The sequence below is a fragment of the Charadrius vociferus genome, unplaced genomic scaffold (assembly GCF_000708025.1).
Source record: "Charadrius vociferus isolate BGI_N301 unplaced genomic scaffold, ASM70802v2 scaffold411, whole genome shotgun sequence".
Lineage (NCBI taxonomy): Eukaryota > Metazoa > Chordata > Aves > Charadriiformes > Charadriidae > Charadrius > Charadrius vociferus.
Window position 1 is genome coordinate 113,928 of NW_009646935.1, and position 10,417 is coordinate 124,344.

Genomic DNA, 10,417 nt, shown 5'->3' on the forward strand with positions numbered 1-10,417 from the left:
TAATTGACTCACAGATTGAGATATTGAGCAAGACTGGCATGAGGGAGGAGTAGTCCTACAGTTTCTCTTAAAAGCTGCATTCCCCACTTAGTTTGCCAACTGTTAGCTATTTTTAGTCCTTTGACTTGGGCTAATTTCTCTGTTTTAGAAGCACCTAGTAGAGTAATTGCGTTCACCGTGAGTGTTCATACAGACACTTTCACAAGCTGCAACAGGAAAAGAGCTACTTAAGTTTATCACCAAATACAACATGCAGCAGTTTTGGTGATTACCTTCTTTTTTTGTTGTTGTTCCAAAACACACTGTAATTTCTGTTGGTCCTATCTATTGGACTTTGATTCTGTGGCTCTATAGAATAAGCTATTTAAAAATTTCAGTTTTCAGGCTAACTGGATTGATGCTGTTTCACTGTCTCCTTGTCTGGGCAGCAGGTCTGTCACAGGTCAGCCAAGCAAAAAGTATATTTTGTTGAATTTTTAGCTCATCTTGAGTGTTTCAGAAGGAGCAAGGGCATCAGATGTCTCTCTCTCTGTATTTCATTATTTTTACACAGAGCAAAGTAGAAATTTGCATATGCAGAATCAGATAACAACTTAACTTGAAGGCGACCTCTTGAGGTTAACTGTTCTAGCCCCTCATTCAAAGCAGAGCCACCTTGGAAATTAGATGCTATCTCAAAGTTAGATGAGGTAGCTCAAGGCCTTGCCCAGGTGCCGGTCCTTCGAGCATCCTTCGCAGCTTAGTGGGGCACAAGTTCTAGTGCTGAAGCACTCTTTGTGCAAACTTTCCTGATCAGATCTAATGAATTTTCCTTGCAGAAGCTTGGGTTTTTAGTGTCTGGTTCTTCTGCTGCGCACCTTCAAGAAGAGTCTGGTGCCTCTCCTTTCCAGGCTGACTTCAGAGTCTCTCAGCCTGGGCAGGCATCTCTCTTGGCCTGTCCTTGTATGCCACGTGCCCCAGCTCCAAATCTTTGTGGTGGTCATCTGCACCAGGTTTGATGTATCTTACACTGGGAAGACAAAACTGGGGACATCACTGCAGATGTGGTCTAATGAGTGCTGAACAGAGGGGAAGAATCACTTCCTTTGACATGCTGGCTACACTCTTGCCAGCACAGCCAGTATATGCTTGACCTTTGCCTTAGGGGAACACTGCTGGCTCATGTTCAGCTGCTTATCCACCAGGTCCCCCAACTGTTACGGATAGCTGTTTTATAGCCATTTGGACTCTAGCCTGTACAGTTACATGGAGTTATTTCATCCCAGGTGCAGAACTTAGTGTTTGCCTGTGTTGAAATTCTTGTCTACCTATTTCTCTAGTCTGTAGATATCCCAATGAATAGATATCCCCTGTCCTCCAGCGTACTGACAGCTCCCCTTAATGTGGTATTGTTCACAACCTTGGTGAGATTGTGTTTGGCAGTGCGTTCAGTCCCTTCATTCAAGTTGCTAATTAAGACATAAAGAGTATCAGCCCCAGTATCAACGCTAAGAAATGCTGCTAATAATCAGCCAATAATTGGACTTCAACCCCCTGACATGTTCTTCCTTGTCTGTCAGGGGCAGGTCCAGGAGAAAACTAGTCTTTAAGTCTCCTGCATGTGTTATATATGGAAGGGTAAAAATAGCAGAGATTAATAGATTATGGAGTCTGTTTCAGACAAACAGTGCTGCTATCACTTTATGTGTAACAGTTCCTGCTGGAGTTAGCATCAGACAAGTGAGTTTATTGAGAGAAATCTTGATTGACAGACATGTATGAGGAGCACTGCCTACAGGGCAAGGTTGGCTTCAAGCCAGTGATATTACTAATAGTGACTGTTTCTGTTATTCACTCACTTTCATAAGTAATAAATCCTTTGCTTTGACAAGGAGGGCAAACATATTGGTTCACACCAACCAATATGTTGGTGTATTTCTTACCAATTTACTTAAATGAATGGAGGATAAACCTTAATTGCATTTTGTTTTAACATATACTCGGAGGATATTTTTTCAAAACATCCCTGAAATTTAAAACAGCTTTTTTTTTGTTCTAAATATGTTATGAATCTAAGTGTAATGATGAAGGTAGGCTTTTCAGTAACTGAGAAGGTGATACTTGTAATTGTCATCTGTTACTTTCCCTTAGGGAAGAAGCTCATGGATCACTAATAAAACAGACTTTTCTGTGCTTAGTTAAGTTACAGTCGCTTGTGTAGATGGTACTAGAAACACAAGGCTGACTTCTGCTTATAGTGTGAGTGCACTATTTGGGTATCTTTTGTATTCAGTCTTGCAGACTCTGCTCTGTGTTCAGAGATGAGCTTGAGAAGAATAAACACTTGTTTAAACTCTCTCTTGATTTCAATTTACTTTATTTTGAAGACTAGAACCTGTTCTTAGTGACAGTAGTTCACTGAGGTTTTTACTAAATGAAGGAGGTCAATGCCTTCAGCATAAGCCTGTAGGACAGTTCTGTAGGATTCTGGGCTAATTGCACGGTTGCTTAGCAGCAGTTCTCCTCTGCCAGTTCTATAACTGCCACATCTTGTTGCAAACTGTCCAGAAATTCAGCTTTAAGAGCAAGTCCTTACCACATAGCCTGTCTACAACAAACAACTACTGTAAGACTTTTAACAATTATGTGTTCAGAGATGCTAGAATTGCTGATTTGGCCCTTGTAGGTGATCTTCAACTTGGAATTAATCTTACTGATATCCTGGTGTGGATGAATTGTAGATTAGCTGCTTTGTGGTCTTTGTGCTGAACCTTGCTGTTAAAACAGGTGGGGGCAACTGATACTGACTCATAGATAAGGATGCCAGAAGTTTGGCGTTGTAGCAGTGAAGACAGAACATCACAGCTTCTAAATATTGTGGTTTTGTTCACAGCAAACTCAGCTCCGTCAATGACGAATATATAAAGAACAGAGAAGAGTATGAAGAGGCTCAGGATGCAATTGTTAAGGAAATCATTAACATTGCTTCAGGTGAATACGTCAGTGTTGATGTCTGTCACAATCTGGAATGCTGGCAGGACTTGCAGTTATTTGTAGATCCTTCTGTAGAAAAGAAATGTAATGTTCCCCAAAGACTTAGTGTGAAAAATGAGGTTTGGCTTTTAGACAGCTGTTGAAAGTTTGAAATACGTTGCCTTCTGTGGTCAGACCCTTTCCTGGCATTGCTACAAATGTGCAGTGATGGGGTGTGTGCAAGTCCTAATCCCATAAAAGGGACAAAAATATGCCCATAAAGGCCACATCTGTCCTCCACCTACCTCCCTGACTGCGGGCATCCCCACCCAAATGACAGACGAAGTATAAGGCAGAAGAGGTAAAAGACAACAGAGAACTGAAGGTGTGAGACCTGAGGTCTGTGAAGGATGGTGAAGAAGGAAAGTTGGTGGGTAATATGAGATCTAGTTAGTCATCACTTATATCGTACAATAAAAAAATTACTGTTTTCCTAATTAATTTCTATATATTTTGTTCCAAGATTGCCTACTTACAGGGCGTTCTTTACCATTCTTCACCAAAAGGAGAAGAGACATTGGAGAATTTGGGCTGGAGGATTCTGTAAATATTGCCTCTCCCAAGGTCACTGGTTCCAGCAGAAAAAATCTTGGTTTTCTGAAAGAGAGAAGTGGGAAGTGAAAGCACTAATGAATATTAAGCTAAGGGTATATATATTAAAGATAAAAAAGCACTTCTTAAGATGATGTATCAATACATTTGAGTGTGTATTAAGTTACGGTGGAAATCTTCGTAAGCTTTCACCTGTTGTCATGTTGCGAAATTTGCCAGTATATTGCAAAATTAGTAGCTTATTAGATATTTTTTGTCATATCTTGGTAATTTTCAAGTGATGTTTTTTGTTTGTAGCATACTAAGGTTTGTATACTTATGTGGAAAGCTAATTGGGTATTATATAGTGGGATTAGCTTCAATATGTCATCTATAAATACCTGGTATGTTTAAGAAAGTCTTTTGCTGCTGCTGAAAGCTTCTGTGGTGTGTAGTCATAGACTTACAAGTGTATATGTGTATTTAAAAAGCATTTTTCTTCCCACGTGGAAGCAATTTAATGAAAAAGACTGGATTATGTGTGTAATTCTTGAATGCAAGTGACTTAAAGTCCTCTTAATGATCTATACCTACCCAGTTCGAGATGATGAACAGTAAACATACTTTGTACAGGTAGGACTCTTTCTGCAGGTCACTGCTTACCTCTTCTGACACACGCGTCCTATTTGCAGGTGTTAGATGGTTTACCTCTGTAGACTCCTGTCTGTCATCCCTTTCACTGAAACAAAACAAAACACCAAAACTTAAGAACTGGTACTGGGGATCCTGGGCCGTCCAATCTAGTTGCCTGGTACCACACACTCTGCATTTCACAGATCTCTCCATACCGTCTTTCACAGAAACATAGAATCATAGAATTGTCTAGGTTGGAAGAGACCCTTGGGATCATCAAGTCCAACCATCTATCCTACTCTACAAAGTTCTCCCCTAAAACATAAATGGTTGCTGTGTCTGAACTGTCTGTGCTGTGTTTCTATTGTCTTTGCTTGCATGAGCATCAAAATGCAGTGTATTATTGAGGAAGGAAACCTATTTTATTTCCAGCCATCTTGCCATTGTGAGCATTTGCCTTCCCCTACTAAGTTAAGCTGTTTCTTGTTGTCTAGTGTTAAGGTAAAACAATCAACACCTCACCTCTTCCTTTTCCTAGTCTGAAGAAGTCCCCTTTGTAGTCAAAGCATGGAAACTTTAGGATTTCATCTTAGATTCTCACAGAAGGTGACTGCTGTCTTAAACAAAATTAACTTTTAATGCAGATTAATTAATTTTATGGGCTCAGTATAGGCTTTAAGATATCTTTTCAACAAGAACAAAAGAATTTCTAACTGTTGAATTTGTGTCACTCTAATCAAAAACAGGTTATGCAGAACCAATACAGACGATGAATGATGTAATAGCTCAATTAGATGCAATTGTCAGTTTTGCTCATGTGTCAAATGGAGCACCAGTGCCATATGTCCGTCCTGTCATTCTGGAAAAGGGGCAAGGGAGGATTGCGCTGAAAGGTGCCAGGCATCCCTGCATCGAAGTGCAAGATGAGGTGGCCTTCATCCCCAACGACATTACATTTGAGAAGGGCAAGCAGATGTTCCACATTATTACTGGTAAATGTTTCTGTTCTTTTTTTCATTTTTTATTTAAATTTTAAATGTCTCAAGTATTTCCAATAATGATGTCTTTAAAAAAAAAAAACAAACGACAACAAGCAAGCAAACCAACAACCCAATAAAACTCTGTCAAAACAATTTCTCTAATCAGCAAAGGGTGAGCAGTTAGCAAGTTATTCATCTTTCTGTATGGGGGATAAGATTTAGCTCTGTCAAAGAGAGGGTATTTGTGAGGTTTTGCTGTTTATTATATTAAAAAAAAAGAAAGTGTCCACAATATTCTTGTGGAATGTTTCCTTTGATAGTGGATATTCTACATGCTTATGCACATACAGGCATATTTCTCATCTTCCAAACTAATAGTCATGGAATTAGTTGTTATGATTGTAGTTATAGTGCACTGTTTGGAGAAAGTGATCACTAATTTAGAAATAGTCATTTGGGAAGGAGAGAGAGGCTGCTAGGACAGTAGGAAATAAGAAACTAGTCCTTCTTTAACATGTGTATTCTTTGGCTTAGTCAATGGAATGCCACAAGCCAGGCAACCTCAGGAGCTGAAGAATCTGAACCTGCTTAAGTGATTTGGAAAATTCCACTATGCATCAATTCTACTGTAGCCACGCAGGCACCTTCTGTAGGCAAAATTTTAAGCAGCCTCTCTGTTAATGTTTTCTTTGTTTAGCGTTAAAGTTGATTTTAAATGCAAAACATGTTTTAATGACTGTACCCTTTTTTTTTTCCCTATTCTCTGGTGTAATTAAGATAATTTTGCTACACAGGAAAACATTTTTAGTGTTTATACATTTAATTGAATTTTAATTTCCATCCAGATGTCCTTGACATACATTCTGAGTAGCAGAGATCTGAAATTAGAGAATGATTAATGAACACTTCTAACGTAATCAAAAAGAAAAACTAAAAATCTGAATAAATGTGTGGTAACACGCTTGTTTTTCCGGTTAGCAAAAGTGTAAAATTGGTTTTAATGATCAGTATTCTGGAAAATACTTTTAATTTCATTTGTACTTCAGTTAAAATTAACTTCTTAATATCTGGTTTTGCTGATGCAGAATCCCTTTAGATTGTAATTTGAATCACCCATTAGCTTGTACCCAGCCTGTAACTAAACTATTTCATTTTTACAGACAAATTGTTATTTGAGGTGAAAGCAAATTATTTTCATTCTTAAGCAGCAATACTGATGACTTTTAATTTAAAACTTATTAGTTTTAGGTATGGACATGTGTTTTAGATGACTGCTTAAGCTTCTGAAAAGTCCCAAAACTCATGAAGCCCCTAATGTTGTCTGATCACCCTTCTTTTGAAAAAGCAGCTTTCAATAAGACATACAAGCAAGCATTATTAGTAGTGAAGGTACTTGTTGCACCTGTTAGACAAGTCTGCTCCTCTTTCCTGGCAAAAGAATGATAAGATTAATTGTTCTTTGTTTTAATTTAGAGCCTGTTCTCCTTTAAAAGAGCTGATGAATTGTAAAAGGGTGTTTTGTTTTTTTTTTAATTCTTTAATTAATTTGCAAAATTTCTTCTTTAGGTCCTAACATGGGGGGAAAATCAACATACATCCGACAGACGGGGGTGATTGTTCTTATGGCCCAAATTGGGTGTTTTGTACCATGTGACTCTGCAGAAATAACCATTGTGGATTGTATCCTGGCGCGGGTGGGAGCTGGAGACAGTCAGCTGAAAGGCGTGTCTACTTTCATGGCTGAAATGTTAGAAACTGCTTCAATCCTTAGGTAAGTCCTGTGCTTATTTGTGTTGGTTGGGGTTGATGGGAAAGGAAGTGCTCCAAGGAAGATACATTTAAGATTTCATTTTATGTAGGATCTCAGTAGAGGATCTCAAGTCCTTTTTAGCAGTTCGTAAGTTCGTGAAGTAGCCTTCTGTTTATTTCAGTGGTCATATAGAGCTACTACCAGGAGGTTAAAGTCTAAATGGGCCAAAGAAGCACATTTGGAATGATCTGCGTGACACTGTGTGCACTTCATTCATATGTTGTTATATAAATAGGAAAGGTCTTTCACTTCTTTTATGTTATGCCTCTGCAATATGACTTGTGGCACTCCAATATCCAGAGTTCATGCTGTTCTCAAACATTATAAAATGCTCTTGTGTTTGTAGGACAGCATCCGAAAACTCCCTGATAATCATTGATGAGCTGGGAAGAGGAACTTCTACCTACGATGGCTTTGGCTTAGCATGGGCTATTTCAGAATACATTGCTAGCAAAATCTGTGCTTTCTGTATGTTTGCTACACATTTTCACGAACTGACAGCTCTTGCTGACCAAGTGCCAACAGTAAATAACCTACATGTTACAGCTCTGACCAGTGATGACACACTAACGATGCTTTATCGTGTCAAGGAAGGTAAGACTGTGTAAATGGTGGTGAACTGGCTAAACTTTATTTTGCACTGAGAAAGGAAGAAATATTAACGGAAAAACACAAAAAGATATTTCACATGTTGTACTTCAGGCTTAAGGTTTATAATAGACATGTTCTCTCTCCATAGAGAATGTGTATGGCAGGAGCTCTGTCCGTGTCTGAACACAGTTGGTGATGATGATTCTTTGTTAAGACTTCTAGGTTATTTCTGCCACTCAAGCTGATGCTTTTGAGGTTTCTGTCTCTTTCTTATTTATTTATTTATGTATGTATGTTAAAGAGCAGAGAGAAGGATTCCAAATGGTTATTTTCTATTTTCCTAAATCAGCCATTTTAACGTGCTGCTGTTTCTGTTTTAGTTTTCCTTTTGGAAGAAGGTTAATTTTTGTGAATTGTATAGAAAAGACTTACGTTCCTCGAACTGTTTTTTTTTTTAAAAAGAAATGAGTGCAACTTTTATGTGCTGACAGTTTTTAATAACATCTGTTTCATTGTAATAAGTCTTAGTCATTGAAGAAAGATGTAGCCCAATTTATGCAATAGTTTTACATAGGAAAAATCATGTGTTTAGTTTTCAGCAAATGGCAGCATAGTAAAACAACAAGTAGTCTGTTGTTTTGTTAGTTTAAGATAAGTCAGATGTATTTAATTAAAATCCTTTGGTGGATCCAGTTTTTCCTTTTGGTGTTAAATTAGACAATTTTTAATTGGGCATGTTTCATCTGTTAAGCGCAATAAGTGGTTCCTCCTGCTTCTGTATATCCCCAATCATTTGTTCTTGCTCCCTTCAGCAAGAGCCTATATTTATGCTAGATAAAGCAGGGCTGTGTAACTGTGGCTTGCCAAGGTATGGTCATTTATAGTATCCTAATTTAGCCGTAAACTCTACAGTGATTATGTTTTTCCCACAAGAGCATTTCAGTCAGATCGCCTACCTCTGGGCTAAGATTTTGATTTTAAAGTGTGAGCAGAGTGCTGTTATGCTTTATTTTCACATATGAAAATATATTAAAAAAATATAAAATGAGTTAGATGACACTCAAATGGATACAATATGGTTACTGTAGAACACCGTGGCTATACTGGATCAGATCAACAGTTTACCTTGTAGAGTGGTTTTGTCTTAAATAAGGAATAACTATTTGAGGAGTTAGGCTATTATCTTTGCTGACACAATTACTGAGTATCATCCATCCTTGTTAATGCTAAGGAGCTAGTCCTTGTCTCACATCTCAAGTGCTGGAGACTGATGTTTATATCTTTTTAGTTTAGGATTTAATCATACAGGTACAATTGCTAAACGTATTCCTCATCTTAAAAACTGTTTTGTCATTTTGACACAATACCAAATACTTGCTTTCACTTGCGTAGTTCCTCCTAACAACTCTGCTTTTCATGATGACGAAGTATTCAGTATGTGTTATCTTGGAACTCTCTCTGGTATTTCCTGATTTTTTTTAGCTGGTTTCTTCAGTTCATTCCTTCTGGCATACGTTGTTCTGAAATGAATCTAATATTCTGTCCAATTATTAAGCTTCACTGTTACGCTTTGAAAGATCACTTTTATAATCTTCACAGGCTATCACCATGCTATGAAGTCTTTTCAGATAATTGGTAAATGTGTCTTTACTATAACCTGATTTGAGCTTCACTCAAATGGTACCATGCTAGTTTTACGCTTATGATGTTACTAATTGACTATTTCTTTATGGTTTTAAATCCATGAAATGGCTTCATTTCTTGCCCTTTGATTACTTGTATAACTGCTTCTAATTTTGTACCCACCTGTGGGTATAGTCTTGCAGTTAGCTTTCAGGTACTTTTCTGTAAAGTTCGGATATTGTGCTGAACAACGGGAATCAAAGCATGACCAGAAAAACTGCTCTCCTCTGGATTTACTGAGGATCTACGTAGAGCTGGTCAGAAAATTTCCGGCTGCTATGGTCTTGTTTCTCTTAACTCTGTATCCTTAAGAGCTTTGTTCCTTAGAAATGCCCTCTGGTCTCCTCTGTTCTTGCACTTTTCTGAGGCTTTGCTGCTGAGTAGTAGTCCAGCGTGCTGTGGCCCTGGTACCCAGCCTGTTGCAGCGGAGAGGCAATGCCTATGGTTCTTCAGTCGTTTGCTGTTTCCCATCTTCTCCAGTGCACACTGAGCTCCTTCCACCAAGTGGTTGTTCAGAACCCTCTCAGTGTCTTGCTCAAATCAGTGCTTAAAATATGACTTAGTGTGCATGGGAAATGGAGACAAGTATAGTCATAAATTGCTGCAAGTGTACATTGAAACTATGAATATTTTCAATGCAGCGAGAGCTGGCCATGTGCAATCCTGAAACAAGCTGTCTTTATTTAGGTGCCTTATTTTGAGTACTTAGATGGAGGGGGTAAGTAACATATGCTAAATCTAAACCTTTTGCCCTCTAATATCTAAATCCTTGGGTATAGCATCTCTTATAATAAAAACCCTAATGTTCCCCAGATAGTTGGGTGAATTCTCTTTCTTCAGTCTGTTCCCTCGATACACCCTCCCCCCCCCATTTTTTAACTTGTACTAGCTCACCCATTGTGATACTGATGAAAACTCTGGAAGCCTGATTTCATATTTTTCTTCGACCAGTTTTACCATTTTCAGTCATACACATATTTTCTTTGCGTGTGCAGTGTCTTTTCATTTGATCCGTTTTCTTGGAAGTGCTATTGAGCATAGAGGCACAATAGTTTGTATCTATCTGCTTAAACCTCTGTCAGATTAGATACAGCATTATGAAAACTTAATCTTAAAATACCCGATCTCAAATTAGGTGTCTTTCACATAAGTTTTTGTATTTAGTGTTGTGCTCTTT

At 38.2% G+C, this 10,417-nt stretch overlaps 1 protein-coding gene across 1 annotated transcript in view; it reads left to right on the top strand.

The window, feature by feature from the left end:
• Window positions 1-10,417, top strand: part of MSH2 (mutS homolog 2) — a 55,035-nt gene that overhangs the window by 39,793 nt on the left and 4,825 nt on the right. Inside the window, exons 11-14 of the mRNA XM_009894852.1 lie at window positions 2,873-2,970; window positions 4,923-5,168; window positions 6,723-6,927; window positions 7,313-7,560. Coding sequence (XP_009893154.1) covers window positions 2,873-2,970; window positions 4,923-5,168; window positions 6,723-6,927; window positions 7,313-7,560 — 797 coding nt within the window. The remainder of the gene's footprint in view (window positions 1-2,872; window positions 2,971-4,922; window positions 5,169-6,722; window positions 6,928-7,312; window positions 7,561-10,417) is intronic.